Source organism: Sander lucioperca, chromosome 11 (genome assembly GCF_008315115.2).
Source record: "Sander lucioperca isolate FBNREF2018 chromosome 11, SLUC_FBN_1.2, whole genome shotgun sequence".
Lineage (NCBI taxonomy): Eukaryota > Metazoa > Chordata > Actinopteri > Perciformes > Percidae > Sander > Sander lucioperca.
The window spans coordinates 16565134-16589675 of record NC_050183.1 but is presented as its reverse complement, the minus strand read 5'-3'; the positions used below and the strand labels follow the sequence as shown (position 1 = coordinate 16589675).

Below are 24542 nucleotides of genomic sequence, written 5' to 3'. Positions count from 1 at the left end.
GGTCAGTCGTTAAGTCGGTTAGTTGATCCTTTGCCACGACTGGCTGTAAAAATCTTGACAACCAATGAGCTCAGAACAGCTCACCCAGTAGAGTGTGCATCCCATGTAGGCTGAGTTTTCTGCAGCGGCCAGGGTTCGAATCCGACCTGCGGCCCTTTGCTGCCCCCCCCGCCCCTTTCCTGTCTATCCACTGTCACTATTGAATAAAGGGAAAAAAAAAACAAAAAATAATATTTTACAAAGACATTAATGGCTGATGTTAAAACACTTTTGATCTTCAGTTTTACCGAGGCTTGAGTTTCCGAGTTTGTGACCTTAAAGCTATAGTGCACAACTAGTTAAGCTTATCAGCTCGACAAAACTCTCTCTGTATTTCTCAATATGGCCAGACTGATCTCATGAAATGGCGTATGTATGACACGCCAATTCGTATGCCATTATTGGTTATGTTATGAAGACGCATACTCGCTTTTTAGCATGTTTATAAACGCTGTTTGGCCTCCATTGACTTACATTACATTGCGATTGGGTGTGAATTCACGCCGTAGTGAGTAGTATAAAAGGGCGAAAATCCACGTAGGGAGGTTGGTCGGGGTGGAGGATGGGTAAAACACAGGACTTTCACCCAGGAGACCGGGGATCCTGTCCCGCGAGTCACATTTCTTTCTTCATTTTTGTTTTACTAAAGCCAACCCCGTTGTTCTTTTCCTGAACCCAACCTGCGTGTGAGGTGTCCTAAACTCAACCGTTGTTTTCTTCTTGCGATAACACGCCAAGTGGCGTGTATGTTTACGTCCGCTGTATACAGCGTAGACATACACGCGGATAGCTCAAAATGCGAACAGATAACACGCCACTTAGCTTAAGAAAGTGGGCGTGTATGTTTACGCGAAGTCATGATATCACGTTGGTATGGCTATGTTTACAAAATGGTGTAGTATGGCGACATTCACACGCGTGATGCATTTTGCGTCACCGCTGAGAATGGATAACAGCAGCGTTCAGCTTTGGAGACGAAGAGGATGTATATTCTACAAGAGAATTACCTCTTCTGAAGACTTGATTGCGTTTTTTTTTTAATCTTCCATATCCTGCTTGATTTGAGGGATAAACGCTACTAGCAACTGCGTGGAAGAGGGGTGGGGGTGGTGCGCGATCACCGAAGGCTTGCGTCATGTGGATGCACCGACACTGTTGTTGTCATTACTTAGAATTCCTCATGGGGGGCGAAAGAAACTAAGCACTATAGCTTTAATCTGGGACAATGACAGTTTGAGAGTTCACATCCTTCTGTCTTTTTGGTTAGCTGCTTCTCATGGATGAGTTGCTGCCCCAAGTGAAGTTAAGTTTCTCCACGTCTTGTTCACAAGGGTAAGATGGAGCGTGAGAACAGCAGCTGGAATTAGCTCTCCCAGGTGGATCGTACTTGAGGCTGAGTCTAAAGGTGAAGCTTCATCTACACTCCAGATATCACCTGTGTTTCAGAAGCTTTGGGTACCAACCAGAAGTATAAGATCATGGATGCAAGCAGGTGAAATTAACTTCCCTCGTGGTAAGCTCACCCTGAGGGGTAAGGTGGCCCAGATATGGAAGAGTGAGCCTCTACAGGGTATGGTGCCATGTCATGTAAATTGTTGGAGGTGTTCTGGGCATGTCAAACTATAAGGACACCCAAAGCCAGAACAGTCTGGAGGGATTCTGTTTCCCAACAAGCCTGGAAACACCTAATCTTTCTTTCAGACCAAACAAGCTTGCATAGTTTGTGCTTGGTTGAACATAAAATGAGGTGAGTTACGTTATGTTTTAGCGATGCAATAAGGATGTAACGGACTACAAAGGATGTACAGTCAACAATATAAATGGTATCCACAACCAGCCATGCTTGAGACTTTTTACCAGGCCCTCGGTAGGATCAAAGAGTGGAGTTACGTTTTGTTTTTGCAAAATCAGAGATGCACAAAATTAACGGGCGTGTGTCTGTGTTCCCGGGGTCCTACTGCATGTTTCCCAGCTCAATATCCTCTTAATATGGCAATGTTTTTCCCTAGGTCAAATGTTCCCTGTACGTTTCCCTGGGTCAATATGTTGAAATCACCCACAGCTTATAGCCTACTAATGTTACTCCTCAATATGCCCTCAAACGTGCAGGCAAGACAGTTTTCTTGACTTTTGGCAATGATATCTTCACAGAGGCTAAATGGATTTCTACCATGCAATTTGAACTGCAAAGATAGCCCTTACCAATCACATACAATGTTTGTTTATATCAAGAGACACACATGCCCTGGGTATATAGGACCCTGGAAACATAGAGATGATCCGACAACACCACATTCTACGTTGAAAATAATGGTCTTAAAACAATTTGACCTGCTCCTACCTTGACATGGATAAACATCTGAAAGGATGGATGGATGAATGCTTCTTATGTTGACATTTTCTCTCTGTTTTGTCCTTTTTTCAGTACCACCAGGTGTCTGACGACCATTTCATCAGCGCGGTGGTTCTCTCTCTGATCCTCGCCGCTCTGTTTGGCCTTATCTATTTGCTAATGATCCCACAGTACGTACAACACACACACACACACACACACACACACACACACACACACACATTTATCCATTCGTGTAGCGTAATTGGATCGATTTTGAGTGAAGTGAGACAATTAAAAAAAGGAAGGTGTTTTCACTGCAGTCAGTGGAAAAGTGGGACAGCCCATTCTCACTCTGGTCTCTCCTCTCCTCTCTCAGGGGGATGCTGGTGCTGTTGCTGCTGGTGCTGTGTGTGTGTTTCCATGCCGCCTGTGTCATGTACCTGCATCTCACCAGCGTTCAGGTAAGACTCCAAGACCTCATCCTCCTCCTGGATGCTGCTCCGAAACCTGACTCCTGGTTTGCAAGGATGCCACTTTTTCACATGATACCATCTTTTTTGACACAGCTGAGTGTCAAAACAGAGCTGTGATACTGGAAAGAAAACAAACAAAGATGCCATCAGTAATGGACGTTGAAATGTTGCCAAAAATTTGGTTTTCTCACACATAAATGAGTATTGTTGCTCCAACAAGAAGATAAGAACATAACATTACACTAGGGCTGCAACTAACATTCATTTTCATTATCGCTTAATATGTCTACAATTTATCCGACGGATTAAAAGCAACAAATCCTCATGTTTGAGTATCTGGCTTTTTTTTACTTGATAACTGACCTAAACAATTAGTCGATTATCATAATTGTGGCCGATTAGTTTTCTGTAACCCGACTGATCAATTATATAACAGTCTTGGAACTACATTACTAACCTGACGCGCCAGATGGTTTGTAAACACAGAACTGTCTGAGAAGTCATCTTTGATAACTGTTTGGAAAAGGGTAGGCACTCAAAAAAATACCTGGCAGGTGGTTAGATGAAGCATCTGTCCATCACGTCCGCCATTGTTGTTTTGAGCGAACAGTCGTGGCCGTCACACACACCTAAGCCATGCCCGGAGCTGCCAGTAACTCTTTACCGGACGCTGATTGGTTCAGTTCACTGCATGATATGTGATCCCGCGACTATTGCGTGATCTCGTACTATCGCGGGAAAGTTTATTGCCACGTAGGTTTTCACATACAAACAATTTGCCTTTGTATTTTGGTGCATAATGGTCACATTTAATATATAGTAAGAGAAAAGAAAAAGTAGTGCAAATGTCAAGACTCATAAGTATAAAATAAAAATATGATACAATAAAAAACATGTAAATTATATCTGTTTAAAATGAAAAGAGCCGTAAAGTGTTTAAAACGAAGAGGATGGAATGCGCAAAATATTTACTAAACAATATGTTACTTTGCAGATTAAGATTATTAAATATGAAATACTTTTATAAAATCAATGATGATTGTTATTATAGATAACCTACCCAGCAGTATGTAAAGTAGCAATAAAATATTAAAGCTGCAAGCAGCGATGGACGGGCCCATCGTCCCGTGTCGGGGTTACTGGCAGACGCCACTCCTTGCGACTGTGCATTTGCGCTGCACTCAGACACCGCAAATCGTCACCAATGAGAAGGGAACTCCCTGCTGAGTTCAATGATACCTCACACAAGACTCTACGTCATACAGTGCATTAGCTGTGAAAGGGGGCGTGGTCAAAGCATAGGGGGCGGGCCAAACATTTACCAATAAAAAAGGAACTCTCTGTTGAGTTCAATGATACCACGCACAAGACTCTACCTTAAACGGTTCAAATGTTAAGAAAGGGGACGTGGCCTGAGTAAGTGGGCATGGTTAAAGTATAGGGGGCGGCTCAGTATCACATGTCGACCACACATTATAAGTTTAATTTAAATCGGATGATGTTTGTCATATAAGGCGCATTTCCTGTTGCCAGAGGGGGGCGCTATGACCAAAAGTAAATATTGGCCTGTAGATGTCCTCAGACCTGGACCCTTGTCAATCCTGAGAAATTTTGGGCAGATACGACAACGTACACTCAAGTTACAACAATTTCTTTGTTCATCGCTAAACACTCAAAATGGCCACCATACCACACCCACACCGTTTGACAAAAAGTTTTTCTTTTAATAACTTTTCATCTTTAAGGTGTTGAGATGGTACACACCAAATTTGAAGTCCATTGAATGAAATCTCTAGGAGGAGTTCGTTAAAGTATAGCACCTTGACTTTTAGGCCTACTTCCTGTTGCCACTAGGGGGCGCTATGACTTTAAGTAAATATCGGCCTTTATTTGTCCTCAGGGTTGGAGTCTTATGAATCCTGAAAAGTTTCGAGCCAATTGGACAATGTCCACTCAAGTTACACCCACTTCCTGTTTTGATGGCGAAACGCACAAAATGGCCGCCCTGCCACGGCCACGCCCTATGACGAAAACTTTTTCTTTTAACAACTTTTCATCTTTAAGGTCTTAAGATGGCACAGACCGAATTTGAAGTTGATCGGATGAAATCTCTAGGAGGAGTTCGTTAAAGTACGACGTGGAAATGGCCAAAATCGCACAAATTTCGAACTTTGAAATCAAAATTCCTGTTGGGTTTAGGGTATGGCTCCAATGACGTTTGTTGTACGTCTTGACATGATATGTGTACCAAGTTTCGTGAGTCTACGCTAAACGCACTGCAGGGGCTCAATTTTTTGAACTTTGTAGGGGGCGCGAGCCATTTTTTGTGCGCTATCCCCGAAACCCTTAAAATACGTACATTTTCACCAGACTTGATGCGACCGCCAATTTTGGTGACTTTTTGAATATGTTAAGCCGGTCAAAAAGGCGATTCATTTGCAGAAAATAATAATTCCTTCAGTTCCAATAGGGCCTTCGCCGCTGTCAGCACTCGGGCCCTAAATATCAGCTCCACCTTTACCAGCTGCAGCATTAAGTGCTGTACATGCATCAATAATTATTAACTGGGTTGTATAATATACGATGTGCACAATGAGTACTTTTTCTTTTTATATGTAAATAAGTACACACTGTAAAGCCCGATAAGTTAATATAAATATATTACATTATATTTTATATTGTAAATTTTAAGTTTTGCTTTCTCAAATTTGTAAGTTAAACAAACGTTCTAAATGAAGTAGCTCTTACTAGGTTGATTTATGTGACACTAACTTAATTTTGTAAGTAAAACAAACTTTCCTGATCAAGTACATTTTACTAGGCACTTTGTTTTCATCGTACAAATACACCTTAAATATTTGTATTACATTTAACATAAAAAAATCACATTCTCTGTAAGAAATTGTTCACTTTATCTGTACTAAACTTTTTTAAGTTCAATGACACTAAACACTTTCTACATTTAAACTCAAAATTGCAAGATAGGGTACTTAAATTATATATATAATTTAAGTACCCTATCTTGCAATTAAATTTAAGTAACATTTTGAATGTTGGACATTTACGAGTACTTCCACACTGTGTATTGCTACTTTTACTATTTGCTATTGTATTGCCTGTATACTTCTTCCACCACTGCATAATTGCCAGTCAGATTGGAGTGGCCGCGCTACCCTCCATATGACACTGTGGTATCATGCTACATTGAGCTGTCATCATATCCTTTAAGCGTCTCCTCTAATAGGCCTGCACGTAATGAGCCACACCACAAAATGCACTCATTTCATCTCCACTCCGGGCTAATGAGGTGTCCAAAATGCTGTTGAAGTAGATAAACAGGTGCTTCATTTGCTCGTTCTATTTTCCAACCTCCCCTTTTCTTCTTCTTTGGTTTTAGTGCCAACCAGGCTGCCTCACCATCCAGATCCGAACCGTGCTGTGTGTCTTCCTCGTCCTGCTCACCTACTCTGTTACTCAGGCCTGTGTGGTAAGTGTGTAGTTTTATCATATATTAAGTTCAAGTTAAAAATAATTTGTTAAGCACAGTATAAAACAAAATCAATTCAAAATCCTTTTCAATAAAAAATTGAAATTATTAAAAAGGTTGAAACTAATAAACAATATAGTTTAATGTGAAAGTTCATTACCGACCTTGATAGCCGTGGTTTGACAGAAAAATCTCAGTGTTCCCCCTGCCATTGTTCGCCCCCCCCTGAAAGAATGACTTTAATTATATAATTATGCTATATATAAAATTTTTAAATAAAACGGATGCGCGAGATAAAGCTGTTTTTACACATACATGCATTTCGCTTCTCGTTCCTCGCCTTAAAAGTTCAATTCATTTTAACTTACGGGCTTACGGTGGCCGACAGGGGCAAACGCACTGCAACTTAATGAAACACACGCAAATAGACAAAACACAAGCAAATTAAGAAAACATCTTCATAAATTTGGCAACACATGCGCAACATTTAGCAAACGCGGTGCAAATACACACAACACAACCAAATACAGAAACGCGCTGCAAATACACAAATGATGCAAAAAGAAAAGCACACAACCCAAAAATGCAGCGCGTTTGCTAAATGCTGCGCATGTGTTGTCAAATTAATGAAGATTTTTTTCTTAATTTGCTTGTGTGTGTTTCATTAAGTTGCAGTGCGTTTGTCCCTGTCGGCCACCGTACGTCATTATTTCTTTTATATTAAACTACCGATGTACAGGAAATGACTTAATGACTGTGAATGAGCGTATTGGCGTATTAGTTTCTGTTTTTATTTCTTGTTTCCCTCGCCTGCGTCCTCTGATAACAGCTGACAGTAGATTGAAGTTTCACAGCGCCATGCCGGCTCCAAAAAACTGAAGAAACAACAACAATCCCAAAGCAAAAGCTCTCCGTCTCGCCTGTGACTCACACAATCCTACACCAGCCAGCTGGTGTAGCCAGTTCAAACATACATTCCACGGCACATACGCTCCGCTAACGGAACGCATACATTACACATTCAATGTAGCCAAAGTCACGCAACCTTGCCCCTGTTTTCAACTGTTACTAACTGTTGCTAAATAGTTGTGTGATGTGTAAATCAATGTTGTTTTTTATTTATTTTCAAAAATGATGTGCACTAAACCACAGTTGTGCTAGTGGTCACACAGTTGTGTTTGGACACCCTCATAAATAAGTGTGTGATGTGTAAATCAATGTTGTTTCTATTTATTCAGCAACACCACCAGGCATGGCATTTGCTCAGTTGTCAATATGTGCCTTCAGTAGAATGATGTCGAACCCCATTCTCTGAGGAAGACCATGAGATGCAGTTGAAAGCTCCAGAAAATGCAACTAAGTGGACCTTAAGTCAAGACTTTTTTTTGGGTCAAACTAAACCGGGAATGTGGCCGGGTTGGTTCAGTGGGTAGAGCAGGCGCACATAAACATAGCGGTTTATGCCTCGACGCAGAGGTCCACTTACTTCTTACTTACGTAACGTACTTAACTAGCGTCACATAAGTAAGTTACGTGACGAAAGTACTTATATATTTAACCCAAACCACAATCTTTTCTTACACCAAACCAGGTAATGTTGTTGCCTAAACCTAATCCTGCCCTACACGTCCTGACCTAGCTGCCATATTTGACAAGTTGGGAGTGAGAATGTGTTGATTAGTTATAGTGTATTATAAAGCATTTAACTACCTAGATCAATCTCAATCAAAGGCATGTCGGCACCATTTTAGATGATCAGAAACCTATTAGAATCATGTATAAATAACCAGGTTTCTCTATGTTTCATGTAAACATTATATCCTCAATATTATCCAAACCAGAATAACACTGGATATCAGTGTGCATGTAAATATCTTACAAATAATGTGTTTATTGCTTATAAATGCTAAATACAGGGGGTTACAAATATTGATATCATCAAACAGTGGCTTAAAGGCCTGTATGAAAATAGTAATAATAAAACAATGGAGAACAAAGCATATGAGTTAGAAACCGTGTCATCATTTCATCATCATTTCAAGTCTCTGCAGTACACGGGTTGGCTGAGTCACAGCTGAGCAGATGGTGCGCCGCACAGTCTCAGAAGAATGAAACATTTATTGTTCAAGTGTAAAACACCCATTAAAATATTTTAAAACGCAAATTGGTTGGTGTCAGCATGGGCCCCAGAACTCGGTCAGGCTCTGATGTTTGTGTGCGTGTGTGTGTGTGTGTGTGTGTGTGTGTGTGTGTGTGTGTGTGTGTGCTTGTTTAACTATATTCGTGGGGTCCAAAAACCAGGAGTCCTGTATACTTGTGGGGTCCCGATAGCTTTGTGGGGCTAAAATGCTGGACCCCACAAGTTTAAAGGGCTGTTTGAGGGTTAAGACTTGGTTTTAGGATTAGGGTTAGAATTAGGTTATGGTTAGGGTGAGGGTAAGGGTTAAGGTTAGGCATTTAGTTGTGATGGTTAAGGTTAGGGTAAGAGACTAGGGAATGCATTATGTCAATGGCGGGTCCCCACAAAGATAGTGGCACAAACCTGTGTGTCTGTGCGAGTGTGTGACTACTGAAGTATGTACAGTAGTGTAAAAATACAATGAAGCACAGGTGCAGCCTTCTCTTAAAGAGATACGCTAGAACAACGTACAAGTATGAATCCTTACAACAACGTAGGCCACTTACTAAGCTATAGTAGTACATAGGCTCTGGTAGAGCCTATGTGCTACTATAGATCAACCTTTAGTGGTTAGATTTATTTAGTCAATTAGTCATTTTTTATGCTTTTTTATGCTGAATGATTTATTTCCAAGAAACGTTATGAGCTATGTCTGGTAAACACAACATTTAAAATGCTGCTCTCCATGATTCTTTTTGGAGAAACTCAACTTTTACAGATGGTAAATAGTTTGCATTTATATTGCTCCGCTTTTCTAGTCTTAACCACCACTCAAAGCCCACTAGGGCTGCAAATAACGTTTATTTTTATTGTCGATTAATCTGTTGATTTTCTTTTTTGATTAAACGATTAGCTGTTGGTCTATAAAATGTCCGAAAATGGTGAGAAATGTCGGCCAGTGTTTCCTAACGTCTTGTTTAGTTCACAACTCAAAAGATATTCAGTTTACAGTACAGTCACAGAGGAGCGCAGAAACTACAAAATATTCACATTTAAGAAGGTGGAATCAGAATTTCATTTACTTTTTTTCCATAAAATGACTCAAACCGATTAATCGATTATCAAAATAGTTGCCGATTAATTTAATAGTTGACAATTTATCGATTAATTGATGAATCTTTGTAGCTCTAAAGTGCACAAAACCTTCAGTTAAAGCAACTAGTGGATTCGACAAAATCACAAGTGTTAGTCGACTAAGTATTTCTTTGGTCGAAGACAGCTCTACAGCCTTTGATTATTTTAAGGTTAATCTAATCGTGTGTATGATTTTTTTAATGAAACAAGTCTACAAAATATACAGATGAACCACATGAAGCACAGCCTAAAGAAGACGTCTTAAAACAGCTTGTTTTGTGACAGAAACTATCAAAAACCCAAAGAAATATTTGTTTCCTTATGTAACCTCTGTCCTTTTCATCCCTTGCTCCAGGTGGGATGTGTTCCTTGGGCGAGAGTTGGGACAAACTCCAGTCTCTCAGCGGACGACGGCCCTGCAGACGCATACAACAGCACCGCGGTGGACAGAGCTTGTTCCAACATGGCGTACGCTTTGCTGTCCTGTGTGGCCGGCACCCTCACTCTTGTCCCCTACCTCCGAGTCTCCTCGCTCCCCAAGATCCTCCTGCTCCTCCTCCTCTCTGTCACCTACACTGTCGTCATGGAGACCAGCGGCTATCGCCAAGCTGTGGGGTAAGCCTGAGCTGCATGTGACGTGTAGTTTGATATGGAAACAATGTGTGTTTGGGGTCCAATTTTGTTAATGGGTATGCATTTTGAATTTAGATTTCGTTTTTTTACTTGCCTATTAAAGAAGCAAACGACCAAATGTTGTTTCTCTGTGTGTGTTTGTCTTTCAGAGGAGGGTTTCTCCACACAGGAGGGTATGATCCAGTGTTGGCTGCCTTGCTGTTTTCTGGAGCTCTGGCTCTGCACTCAAGACAGCTGGACCTGAAGATGAGGCTCGACTATCTCTGGGCTACTCAGGTACGTCTGTTTGTACTTGTAGCTAGGATTGGGCATCGATAACCGGTTCCAACAATGGAATCATTTGTTTTATTGGAATTGTTTGGAAAAATTTGGTTTAGAATCCGATCATCGGTTCCAAATTTAAGTTTTGGTTTCCGTAGCGGCCAACGTACTTCCAGGCGCTTGTTGCGTTGCAGCCGTGGAGCACAGTAAGCGGCACTCTGAAAAAGCTCGGTAAAACAGTATACCACCATTATATCAAAATAAAATGTTCCTCTTATCTGTGAAATAAGCATGCGATCCGTTTCGACTCCACCACTCAAAAAATTGGAAAATGGATAAGTACCGGAATCGAAAGGAAGAATCAGAATTGGAATCAGAATTGTTAAAATCAAAACGATGCCGAACCCTACTTGTAGCACACCTGTTGTTGCTCATATATGCATACGGCTTTGTGCGCACAGCCAGTGCTCTTGTGCACTGCAAAAAAAAAAATCTGCGTATTGTAGGTGTCGTAAGTGTCCTTGAGCAAGACACTGAACCCCAAATTGCTACTGTTGTGTTTAGGGAAAATTGTATGTTGTTTATGTAGTGAAAAACATATATACAAACATATGTGCTAAATTATTTTAATGTTTTTATGTCAGTGCAGTAAGAATATTTCAACCTGTTTCCAATGCAGATTAACTGGTTTTAAATATTTTCTAAAACATATCATTTTTCTTTATTCCACTGCAGCAAACTGCTTTATTGTTTTATTGTTTCTGGACACGCATATTACAATGTCAGTCAATATCAATGTTTTCTCATTTTTCTCAAACATCAATATTGGTAGGCCTATCAGTCTTCAAATCATTATCGGTTGAGCTCCATTATAAATTATTATTATTATTATTCGGCTAGATGTTTACATATAGACAGATTTGTGATTTGTACATAGTCAAAGTAAGCACTTTCAATGAATCAATCAATGTTATAGACAGTTGAAACCTTGTAGTGTTATTACAGCATTTATTTGGACCTTGTGTAGGCGAGTGTAAAGTTGGTCTGCAGATTATCAATCTAATAGACTAAGTGTACTATAGCATGTAGCCCAGCTCACAGATAGAGGTCCAAAAATTTGTGCCAGAACCCAAAAAAACGTAAATGTACTACCTGGAACCGAACCCACAGATGTATTATAAGAACCGATCCAGACGCAAAATTACAAATCCCACTATGGCTGTGGTTAAGGTTAGGATAGCCGATTGGTCAGGGGATAGGACCTGTATAAATGGGGTTACGTTACCTTGCGTTCTCATGGACGCCTGACCAATAAATGCTATTGAAGGGCGGGTCTTGGTGTGGCCATAGTGGGATTTGTAATATCGTGATCCCGACCCGTCTGTTATTTGAAAGCTGGGACCCGGACGCGATATTACGAATCCCACTATGGCCACGCCAAGACCCGCCCTTCAATAGCATTCACACACTACTATTGGCCAGGCGTCCATGCCTACATGTACAGGTTCTATCCCCTGACCAATCCCCTAACCCTAACCTTAACCTCTCGAGGTCAAATGCCTAACCCCAACCAATCGAGCTGCTTCGTAGGGAGGGTCTTGGCGTGGACATAGTGGGATTCGTAATTTTGCGACCCAGACCCGTGCAGAACGGAGAAATGTCGGACACGAACCGACCGGACAAGTTAACAAGTAAAATTTACAAGTTGTCAAAACCAAACTTTGTGTCTTACCTGAAGTAACGATAGTAGCCTCCTCCTTGCCAGGAAAGTTGGCAAAATGGCAAAAAAGTTTTTGCTGTTTGAAACAGCACGGTTAGCTAATCCACTCGTTATTTCATCTTAAAAGTCCACTTGCTGTGAGTGACGGTGACGGTTCGTGACAAACGTGGCTCGTTTAGAATTTGCAGTTTTGTTGCATCTAGCATAATAAAGATAACTTTGACTGTTTGCTCTTTTAAATTAAAGTAACGGTTGCTCGTTGGCTACAGCTGCTAGCATCGCCAGCATCGCTTGTGGCCTGACCTCAGCTCGGTCTGCTGCTCCCTGAGCATGCACACACACACACACGGTATTATACAGTATACAGTTCAACAGACCTTGGGACCCGCGGCAATAGAACGGGACCCAACCCAGACCCATATAAACCATGGAACCGAAACAGTACGGGTACTGGGATGGGTCTCGGGTTCTAGGGTTCGGGTAGTAGACCCGAACCCTAGAACCCCTACCTCTGCTCACAGATGCTTCTCACTCGGTCAGAATCTTAAATATTTAAGACAATGTGAAATTGTGCCATTTTTGTTGGTTCCTCGCTCCATTTTTATTTATTTGTTTATTTTGTTTTATGATTTGTATATTCCCCTAGCTCTATAGTAAGCTAATTATTAAAATAAAAAAATATAGCCTACGCCAATATAATTCACAAAAGAAAAAAAGAAAGAAGCTACAGACACTAATTTCTTGAAACAAGTTGATTTCTGATGGAAACAGGTTGAAATATTCCCACAATACAGATTTTTATTACAAAAAACTTTAGGATTTAGTTTTAGGCAGAAATGGCTTAATATAGGCCTAAATGCATACAGTGTGTGTTTGAATTGTATGTTTGTGTGTTTGCATCCATGTTTCTATTTTAAGAATGACAGTGAACGTTTGTCTTGTTTGTCATTATCTCCCTCTAGTGATAAGGATAAGCAATTACATCTACCTCTGAGCTTTGAGCTGCAATGACGCTTCATTGTAATTTTAGACAATAGAGCATCAGTTTCACTTTGGATCTACATCCCTATGACTCTGTAAGGACTCACCTCTCCTTCTCCACTTGTGTGTTGTGTAAATTGCTGATGGCACCAGGCGGAGGAGGACAGATGCGACATGGAGAAGGTGAAGCTGGACAACAAGAGGATCCTGTTTAACCTGCTGCCGGCTCATGTGGCTCAGCATTTCCTCATGTCAAACCCCAGGAACATGGTGAGCATCAGCAGACATGTCCAGGCTCGCCCAACATGGATCACCAGAGAGTTAAGGCCTCTGAAACCAGCAAAGACTTCCCAGTGTTTCCTGATACACCCGGGAGGGGCTGGTTGGGGATGTTGTTTTAAAGACACTGAGACATCTGGGTTAAAACTTGGCAGAGTTTGATTGAAGAGGGAATGTTCTTTAGACGTCAAAATCTATGACTCCCAACCTTATTTTGGCTTGTCACCCATCAATACAAGGACATGTTTGTCACAGGTTGTGTGACAATATGTCTGATTTGTGAGCAGGTCGATCAAAGAGTGATTTTCCCTTCTCAGATGGTTTCACTTGAATGACTTTTACAAGCCTGGAGAGGTAAAGTCTGGGGGAAAGTCTGAAAATAAGTGCACCCAAGTCTTCCACAAACTGAGGGAAAACACTGCAAGCTGGTATTCAGTTCTTTATTTAGGTAATGCAGGAGAATTATACGTGGATAGTTTGCTGATTAAAACTGGAGCAGGTTGCAGGCTTCATGTCCAATATGCCCTGCAAGTGTTTGGTCTTAATGTAGGAAATATATCCCAGCTGTTTAGGACAATGGCACCGCTTGACCTGACCATATGTTGTGGTGTTAAAGTGGAAGTGTGAGCTGACAGCCCTATGTGTCTGTATCCATTTGATGAACATCCCCTCCACTGATCTCTGTTCCTTCCTTGGCCCCCTCCTCCCTTTCTCAGGAAGTGATGAATACATACATCCTTTCAGGAAATTTGTAGCCCCGAAAGAGGACAAACTTTGTAAACACTAACACTGTGTCCATATTGTCTAGGCTACATACTTATTGTTAATGTTTAGGGCATTTTTGTAGGTGTGATGTTAGTATCCAACTTTAAAAGTTATGAGTATGAATATGCATGGATGGAAACATTATATATGATCTGGATCTGATGGCTCATAACTAGTAACATTTGTGCTGTAATTCCTGTCAGGAGACATTTTCAAATTAACAAAGTGGAAGCAAACTCACATTCTAATGTTAAAAACTGAAATAGAAGCTTTTATTTACAAATCCTCCCATTAAACAGCACATAAGCAAAACAATGTTGCAAACTCCTCCCCCGCCATTTCCTTTAAATTTCTTCCTTATCTCCCATATTATTGTATATATTGTATATATTCAAAAATCTGCCTTTTAACTTTGCAAAATAGATACAGAAGCAGGAAATGTTATCATGAAGGGTTACATGCATTTGCCTGGTGATTGTGTAATTGCAATACTTTGTATAGTACAAAGTATTCAGTGCCTGTTTTGTGTTAAAGAAGACAACTACAATTAGGACACAGCTTTGATGTTGCAAGCCAGAATTTAGCCTTTTTAGCATATACAAATCAGAGCTAAATTGTAGCATAATGAGCTCAAGGACTACAAAAACATTGACCACAAGGGGGGTCTTTGACTGACATGCGAAATTATTACTTACAGACTTAAAGAACAAGCTTAAGCCAGCGATTTAATATTGCACTTTAATAACATTTTGGGAGTTGGAAGGGATCCAAAGAAGAGTGGTTAAAATCCAGTCCCTGATATGGGTCAAGCTCCAAAAATGCAGGAACCTACATTTCCCATAATACACCTGGACAGTTTCTTTTCATTACACCTTTTCTGCCTGGTAAATGTCCATTTCTTACAAACTCCATACCCCCAGTTTGTAACTTCTGTTGAAGTCTTTAATCCCGAAATGAAATAACCCTGATGACATCACAGTGACATCATCCAGAGGTTTTTGTTTTCTTCTCACAACTGACAATGCTTCTGCAGAGCCACAGTAGGCCGAGACTAGTAAACACTGGGGGCAGGAAGTCAGGAAGTATGTTTGCGGCACATCGGTGACCCCTCGCAGCTACAGTGTATAGAAAGGCGTCCTCTCTTTCCTTTGGGCTAAAGTTCACCCATACGCTGTATTCATAACACAGCACAGTGGGACTCTGCTGCCTGGAATTCAAAGTTTATCTGCTCCAACATTATGCTTGAAAAAATGTTTTTTTTTCTACAGTGGCCACATGCAAGCATACTGGATTTGTTTGCCCTTTATACACTTATATATACAGTATAAATATGTGGTAACACTTAACTTGAAGGTATCTACATAAGAGTGACAAGACAATGTCATGAACACATGACACTGTGATGACACAGTCATGACACATGAATCCTAACTCTAACCCTAACCATAACTTGTCATGACAAAAACCGAATGACACTTACTAAAAGAAGCGTTATGTCATAAATGTTTATGACTTGTTTATAATGTTTATGACACGTTCATGACAGTGTCACTCTTATGTAGATACCTTCAAGTAAAGTCTAACCAAATATGTTCCTAAGATGTGTGCAGTGACCTTAGTCAGTACAGAAATTGCGACCCAAAAAAGTCATCTTGCATATGTTATATTTCTTGAACCTGATTGGTAATACACCTGCAATATTGCTGTTAAAGACATCATGACAGTGAAGCTCTCCTGATTCTTGAATCTGAACCATAAGCTACAATGCAGCTGGCTTTTATGTTTCAATAACATTATTTAACTATTGTACATCCCATGGGAAATCTATTTGTGTATCAAAAATACATGTAAATCCACAAGTGTGCAAGGAAGAAGAGAAAAAATGAAATACAGTACATTTTCATCACAGTTGGAACTTTGGTGTACAATATATGGCTAAATAATACAAGCTTTCTTTTGGACACAAGTATCATTTCGCAAATAAGCTTCAACAAGACTAATGGAAAATACATAACATTATTAATTGGTCCCCAGCTGACATGGGGCGAGAGGCGGGGGTATACCCTGGACATGTCACCAGACTTTCACAGGGCTGACGTAGATACAATCATTCACAAATACAGAAGAAATGGAGAACCAGGAGAAAACCCACGCTAACACAGGGAGAACATGAAAACTCCAAACAGGAAGGAGAAGCAGATTCAAAGCCGGAACCGTCTTGTTGTGAGGCGACAGTGCTAACCACTGATCCACTGTGCTGCCCCAACCCCCCGATACAACGAAAGTGAATAGAATTGTCTTGAAAAATGACATAAAAAAACAGTTTCCCTGTTAGTCTGGATAATCCACAGAACGCACTGTTTTTAGTTTTTAAAAGGCACTATTTCCTCAGAGAGGAAAGTCGTTCAAATGAAAACTGTTCACAGTGCAGTCTGTGGATTAACAGGGACACTTCATCTCTGTTTTACTGGGGTGAAGGCGGATATCTCGGATGCTGAGCAAATAAAACCAAAACTAAAACAGACCCTTTAATGCCTTGTGATTAAGCTTTCCAACAGATATGGTTCATACCAGTTTTGACTTCACTTTTCTCCCCCCCAGGACCTGTACTACCAGTCCTACGCTCAGGTTGGAGTGTTGTTCGCCTCCATCGCCAACTTCAACGACTTTTACATTGAGTTGGACGGGAACAACATGGGCGTCGAGTGTCTCAGGCTGCTCAATGAGATCATCGCCGACTTTGATGAGGTGAGTCAATTTTGTTGCATCGTAAATCTGCAGTTTTTATATATATACTGTATATTCCCCCGGCAGTTTTCATGTCTGCCTGCTCTGCCTTTGGAGAATCTGGGGCAACATGACCGCCATAATCTCATTTAAAAAAGATGACATTGTGGCCATGACTGAGGGTTTAAAAAATACTATGTTTATTGATGCAATATAATAAGCAATGGTTGCGGTTGGGAAAGTTTTTAGAATAAGGAATGACTTACAGATGACTTTTGGCCTGCTTGAATCTATAATCAACAACATGAAGCATTCATTTACTCAAACACGCTAAAATAGTGCATTTTAATTTGCATTTGGATTTGTTTGCAAACACAACCTATAATATATATGAACCAATAATATATACTGTATGAACTTAGATGGACAATTTACGACAATTTGATTTTAAATTTGCAATAGTAGTAATGCTTTCCTCCTGTTTCCCCCTTCCAGCTGATGGACAAAGAGTGCTACAGGGATATTGAGAAAATCAAGACTATTGGCAGTACATACATGGCTGCAGTAGGGCTGGTTCCTACAACTGCCTCCAAGGTACACATGCAGAAGCTATATTTAGATCCCGTATGAGTTTTGTGTTTGCAGGGTATTGCAGCTATTATGTTGATATTTGTCACCTTTCACTCCACAAATCCTCTGTGAGGGATTACCAGCCTCTGTGGTGTCAGCATATACTGCATTCATAAAGTTTCTTTAAATCCTGCAAAGCTGACAAACAATAGGGCCCTTTCTGCAACTTCTGCAAAACTTTACGCAAACTTAACAGTCAGTCACAAAAGTGGTTTGACTTTGGGGAAAACCCTGGTGCGTGCTTTTGTGGCGCTCCTAGATAATAATGTATATGATTACATAGGGGAAACAGAACTAGAGGGTAAAATCACTTTCTAACTTGGACGTAAGCATGCTTGTTTGTGCATAAATGTGTGTTTTCCTGATATTCAGGGCCAGAATTTTCCACAGATTTAAAAATAAATAGAATTAAACTCAATTAACTGTAAAAACAAAAACAAAAACAAAAAAAAAACCTGCAGATTCCGTTTGGGCCTGCTGACATTTGTGTGTTTCTCTGATTCACAGGCGAAGAAGTCCACCACCTCACATTTATGCACAGTGTCAGATTTTGCCATTGATATGTTTGACGTCCTGGATGCCATCAACTACCAGTCTTACAATGACTTTGTCCTGAGAGTAGGTGAGTGAAAAGACACACACATGCACACACAAACACACACTTGTCAATATAAACGTTGGCGTTGGAGCTTCTTCTGACCTATTGCACTGGACACCACCGCTGCTCAGTGCCGGTAAGTTTGGAAGGAAATGCATCACAGAAAGAGCGTTGACTCCAAGAAGCTAGTCACAGCGAGACCTGAAGTTCTGGGTTCCATTGTGTTGGGTATCCTGTGGAGAGCCTGCAACAGGAGCCCTTGTTTAATCCCAGCGTAGCCTGGTGTACACAGTGCCATCCTGTCTGCAGACTGTGGGGCTGCATGTGTTTTGTGTGCTTGGTTGAACCCCCTTTTACACAAATGCAACTTTTAGGAATTTGCATAATGCTGGCTTTTCAGAAAGTGCAGAAATACAAAGTTTGGCCTATAAAACCTGCAGAACTGTGGCTGTAAAGATGAAGCAATGCCAGTGATTTGCAGAGAGACGTGTCGTCACAGTGGTGTAGATAGTAAGATTGTTTTATTTATCAGACGGTTTTACCAGTTGGTACTGAACTCAATTGGTTTAAAAGCTACTTGTTTAACAGTAAACAATATGTCATTCAGAATGGATCTATTTCATCATCTAGTCACATACACTGTGGTTTTCCACAAGGTTCCACACTAGGTTTCATTTCTTATCTACATCAATGATTTGCATTTGATATCAAAAGAAGCGCTCTCCTTTTTTTATGCTGACAATACCAATACACATAGGTTGATATCTCGTATGAACAATGTTCTAGATGAGATGGATACATGGCTCAAATGCAATAAATGATCCCTTAATGTTAAAAAGAGTGCTTATATGATCTTCAAATCTAAAAATAGAACCATATTAGGTCATCTTCGTCCCATTCTTTTAGCTAATAATGCGCTTGAATGTTAAGTTCAGAGTAACAATGTTTTAAGAGTATTGATACTAGCATTCACAGGATCGATACCAAAAAGAAAAAAGTCTAACACTGGATCCTTTTCGGGTTGTGCGGCGATCACTTTGTCAGAGATTTTACACAATGCACGTTTGTAATTTATCATTTAAAAAATGGTCCTTTGTTTTAACATGCGTGTGATTTAGTAATAAACAGAGAAAGATAAATGCCAAATATTTAGCAAATCACTTGATAGTAACGAAAAGGCAATTAGAAGGAGCTTATCAATGATACACTCGCCTAATTACTCATACAATACACAACAATATATCATTTATACCTTATAAATCATGAAACATAGCTATCCCTTCATGAACAGTAGCAGCTTTTAAGGAGTATCTGTATCGGTGATTCTGTCCCTGGTGTTACTTGGCATCAAATCAAGGAAGGGAAACTGCATTTGCTAAACTCCTCATGCAAGGCTTTAAAGGTCCAATGTGTGGGAATTTCTCCCATCTAGCGTTGAGATCATATATCGCAATCAACTCTCTTGCAACACGCAGTTCAAAGTACGTATTACAGCTACGGTAGCCTTCACGCTTCACAAAGCCAAGATACCCATTAGCAGCATTAGCAGCACCGGTGAGTTTATCATGTGACAGCAAAACGCAAAAGGCGGAGCAGTATGTCCTGTATGTCCGTCACCGGCTAACGTATTTCAATATGGCACATGAATATGGAGCGTCTGCCCCAGTTCATGCAAACGCAAATGTAAAATTTCAAGCCAATAGGAATACTTGGAATTGATGGTGGTGGTAAATATTCATGAAAAAGGACAAGTTTGTGAACGGGCAACACAGATTTTAATAATGAACAACTAAACACGTTACACACTGGACCTTTAAAAGGAACACCAAACAAAACACATGGCTCAGTATGTTCTGTTTTTAATGACAAAATAACCTAAAACAATGATTATTATTTCTTTGAAATATTATTGAAAAACAGATGAAAATGATATTAGTTGAATGTGAGATCTGAGTGAGAGCACTTTCATTGTTTTAAAACTTGAGACCTGAATGTTGTTGGGTGTGTGTTTCAGCCCCTTCGTTGTGTTCATGTGTCCAGGTATCAATGTGGGACCAGTGGTGGCAGGAGTGATTGGAGCCAGAAGACCTCAGTATGACATCTGGGGAAACACAGTGAACGTAGCCAGCAGGATGGACAGCACCGGGGTACAAGGAAAGATCCAGGTACAGTACTTTAGTCTTCTTTATTTCCCCTGTTATTACCAGGTAAAAGTCTCACAGAGATTGTTTCAAGAGAGACCTGGTCAAAAGGACAGCATAAAAAAACATCCAAACAGAAAAACCATGCCAACAATTTGTGGCCTTAGAGAGACGTCAGTTTAGTTTTAGCTTAGTTTACTTGGAAGTACTTCTTGGCAAAGAGCGTCTGGGCACAGTAGCTGTGTGTAGCTTTCTGAAGTCTTGTTAAGTTAGTTTGGTACCACCACCGTGCCTGCACAGAGATCCGAAACCTAGTCTCCCATTGCCAGACCCATCTCCACAGTTCTGTAAAGATAGGTCTGGCTACACCACACATACATTCTGGGATATGAGAAAAAAACGCTCCGGGTGGTTTGCATTTTTTAAAACAATCACAATCGTCTTGTGGCTGTCTGGGGAAGGAACCTGGCTTTGGTGGAACATTTGCACATTGGCAAAACTCAATCTCGCCTAGGGCAACCAAAGGGCTAGAGCCGGCCCTGGTACTTCGTCCAGAGTGATCCCACAAATCTGTCCCGAAACATCGCAGTTACAAAGTAGATAGTAAATGCTGTAAACATATTCTTTGTAAATCTTTGCAATCATACACCTAAAGAACCAAGCAGGCCTGCCTTGTTGCACGATACCATTTCTTTTCAAAACTTGCCATTTTCAGCGTGTAGCTTGCTGGCTCGAAGTTTGTTGTTGTATCCTGTAGCGAAGGGATTTTGAGAACGGCAACACACAGAGAGCGGACATGTCAGGATTTATCCTGGAAATGTACTTTTGTCAATCCAGACTAATTCCTTCTGTAAATTGTTTTAAGTGAAAGCAATGCAGCGTATTTGAGAGTGTTTTTGCTCGACTGTCTCCTAGTATGAAGAGCTGACATCATGAGAAACCTCCTCCTCCTGTGTTTCCTCTCCAGGTGACAGAGGAGGTTCATCGTCTCCTCACAGACCACTACAACTTTGTGTGCCGGGGCCAGGTCAGCGTGAAGGGAAAAGGTCAGATGCTCACATACTTCCTGGAAGGGCGTGGGAACGGCAGCAGACCATCTCAAATCCAGCAGCAGCCTGGCAACGGCGAGCGGCGGTTCAGCGCGTTCACTCAGGGCAGCGTGTGCACCAGGCTGAGCCCCTCCCCCACCGTGACCACCTACGCTACGGCCAGGACCCCGAGCCCGAACACGGCCAAACCAACCACCTCCTCCAGCGCCACCAGGTACCTGCCCTCTGTCCCAATGGCAACAGTGTGACGGATACTTTCTTCATTGTGATCATGGTAAACAAGAAAATGAGAGTGGAGGCGGGGAGGGTGGGGGAATAGCATGGATGGCAACAAGATAGCAGTAGCAGAGAGAGTTTTTTCAAAACAGGGAAAAAGTAGAGCCGACCTCCACTCTTCTTCTACTGGCTGCGGGAGGCAGCTGAGGCGCTAATCGTCCAATGGGAGGCCTGGACTCGGGGCCTGGACTGCGTTTAGGACTGGAGTCTGGGGCAACCTCGGTCGGACTCTCCCTCCACACTCGAGGCCTGTTTGTTGTTTCACACCGCTGGGGTGCCATGAACCATATGCAGGATGCTTTCAGCCACGTTGCTCTGTAACCAATCAAAGGTTAAGGGACGCTCCGCGATTTCAGAGTCGACACCCACAACTGTTTCTGTAACAACCTAAATCAGCATCAAAATAACAAACAATTGCACAATTGATGGTGTAGCATGAAAGCCTCTCTCGCAACAACAACCACATGTGGAATTTCCTTTAACAACTTTTAGCTGACCCTTTTCTCTCAGTATGAAGCCAAATCAGTGCTTTTGCCTTAGCGAGCACCCCTCACAATGAGTTCCTTGCCATTTGTTTTGTTGCCTTTTAGATCCTTTATTGATTTATTGGACACCACTTCAGATGAATTAATGAATTGCAGGGGCATTGTTGTCCAAGAGGTATATGTTTTTTTAAAGTGGATGAAGCCAAATGTATAATTGTAAATGGTAGTATAAAACTTGCCAAAATACGACAGGGCATTGCCTTCAAATCATCTCCTGGACATTTATGCCCCTTCACTTTAACGCTCCAGCGGCACATGAGGTAAACTATTGTTTCCCTGAGCCGCTCAGTGTCTTTAAGTGCATGATTGCTGCATTTCAGTTATGTGAGCTGTCTGTTTCCCTGTGATGCTCGACTCCAGATTCTTCCTCGTCAAAGTGTAGCAATAAAGCGGTTTGTCTCCTATCTCAGCCCCTTGCATGCTGTAGCCAGCTGGATCCTATTTTTGACCTGATATTGTATGTAGCCAATAGAATGTGCATAGCTAGCCACACAAGTCTGTATCTCTGTGGAGTTAAAGCATGACTTAGAAAAACTTATTTTCTGTATTGTGCGAGTGTGATTCCTTCCTCGTGGATTTCTATTTGAAAAAAAGAAATCTTTTTTTCTCTGCGTGCTTGTTTATTAAGAAAATATTTTCTATTGTTTAAATATATTCTGTTCTACTATTTTCATGAACTCAAAATCTGCTTTGGTCGAGTGAAGAAAACTGCTGTTTATGAGGAGACACCCAAACCTCTGTGTCTGGCTTCCTCACACAAATCCAGATGATTTATTTTATGGTATAGCATGCTACTCACAGTACGGCTTACCACAGCCATTAACTCTCCTCTAATCTGTTCTAGCATGCACTGCCTGCAAGCCTGTGGCTCTTACATGCATGCTTTGATGAAACATTCATACAGGCCGAGCAGCGGACACACATTGACTCTGTTTAAATCTAGTCCTCATGCATGCGCTAAAGGTAGCGGTCCTCTTGAATGTAAGGTGCTTTTTTGACCCGTGTCTTCTTCATGAGCTTGGTCTGCGAACCTTTCTTTTTCCGAGGACATTTTTTTAGGACAGTTTGACATCAGGACGGGGGTTTCACCTCCTCCCCGCGCCTGCTGTAGTCAACAGGTAGCTGGTTTTCAAATGTGCCAACCTATTTTCATAAACATATCAAACTTGTTGGTGTTGAGTGGTAGCACAACTGAATGCGTGGCTACGGTTATTGTGGATTTTCCTTTTGTCGAATGCCTGTATTTTTACTGTTCTTTATCAGTTTTGTAACTCAATGATCAAATGATGGCAAGTGTTGACTTTTTTGAAAAGATTTATTTGGACACGATAAACTGACTGAAATGATGATGTTGTACTTCTTGTCATCATATTTAAAATATATACATACAGTCTATATAGTAGCTTGAATGCTTACTTTGAGTTTCTAAGAGATTAAAAATGAGGATTTTTATACACTTGCTTTAACCAGTTGATTGAAATTGATTGAAAAGAAGTTATGTACAATAATGTTTTTCCTGTAAATTGGATATTTTCATACTGTATGATACGGGTTTCAATTGTTATATGTAGGTATTACTTGCTATTATTGTACATTGCAGAGTCTTTTTCAGAGATATATTATGAATGAACCGATATTTGTCAAGTTCTTTTGTTGAAGATGTATTTATCAAGATGTTTTATGTGAATGTAAATTTTGTTAAAGACGATATTTTATACTAAGTGTTTGCACTGCGATGATATTGGACGTATTATGATTATAAAAAATAAAGCCAGCGGGGACGTGTCTCCTGGAGTTAAAAGCGATCTTCCTGTGCTCATTTTTACCAACACACACACACACACACACACACACACACACACACACACACACACACATACACACACAGTGCATATTGAGAGGCCATTGAGCTCAGTTATAAGGTTACATAACAGTAGAAAAACAGAGTAGCTGATGTAAGAAGTTTGGAGCAACATTGGGGTCAATGTCAGCGTGTTTTTTATTCTCTTCAAGAGATGTTTTTAATTGTTTTTATCTGCTCTTTTATGTTTTATGTAAAGCACTTTGAATTGCCTTGTTGCTGAACTGAGCTATATGAATATAGTTGCTTTGCCTAGTTTAGTTTAGTTTAGTTTAGTTTAGTTTAGGTTATTTGCAGACAAAAAAAACTGTTGTTCAGAAGGAGCCTCACGCTGATGTTATGAACACGTCCGCTATCAGAAAAACATTCACACTGCAGAGATTGTGTGTGTAGAGAGCAGATTCTGTACCATATGTGCAGAAAACCAATACCACATGTTTGGAATGTTCCATTTCTGGTATTCAGTTCTCATAAAGTTTGTTAAAAGCT

General features: G+C 40.7%; 1 protein-coding gene across 1 annotated transcript in view; it reads left to right on the top strand.

Moving 5' to 3' along the window:
* LOC116038182 (adenylate cyclase type 1-like) overlaps positions 1-23994 on the top strand; it is a 54000-nt gene extending 30006 nt beyond the window's left edge. The window contains exons 10-20 of the mRNA XM_031282399.2: positions 2465-2562; positions 2751-2835; positions 6245-6334; positions 9943-10202; positions 10370-10496; positions 13336-13452; positions 16828-16974; positions 17449-17547; positions 18091-18205; positions 20222-20346; positions 21290-23994. Of these exons, the coding sequence (XP_031138259.1) occupies positions 2465-2562; positions 2751-2835; positions 6245-6334; positions 9943-10202; positions 10370-10496; positions 13336-13452; positions 16828-16974; positions 17449-17547; positions 18091-18205; positions 20222-20346; positions 21290-21619 (1593 nt within the window). The 3' untranslated portion in view covers positions 21620-23994. The remainder of the gene's footprint in view (positions 1-2464; positions 2563-2750; positions 2836-6244; positions 6335-9942; positions 10203-10369; positions 10497-13335; positions 13453-16827; positions 16975-17448; positions 17548-18090; positions 18206-20221; positions 20347-21289) is intronic.
* The last annotated feature ends 548 nt before the right edge of the window (positions 23995-24542 follow it).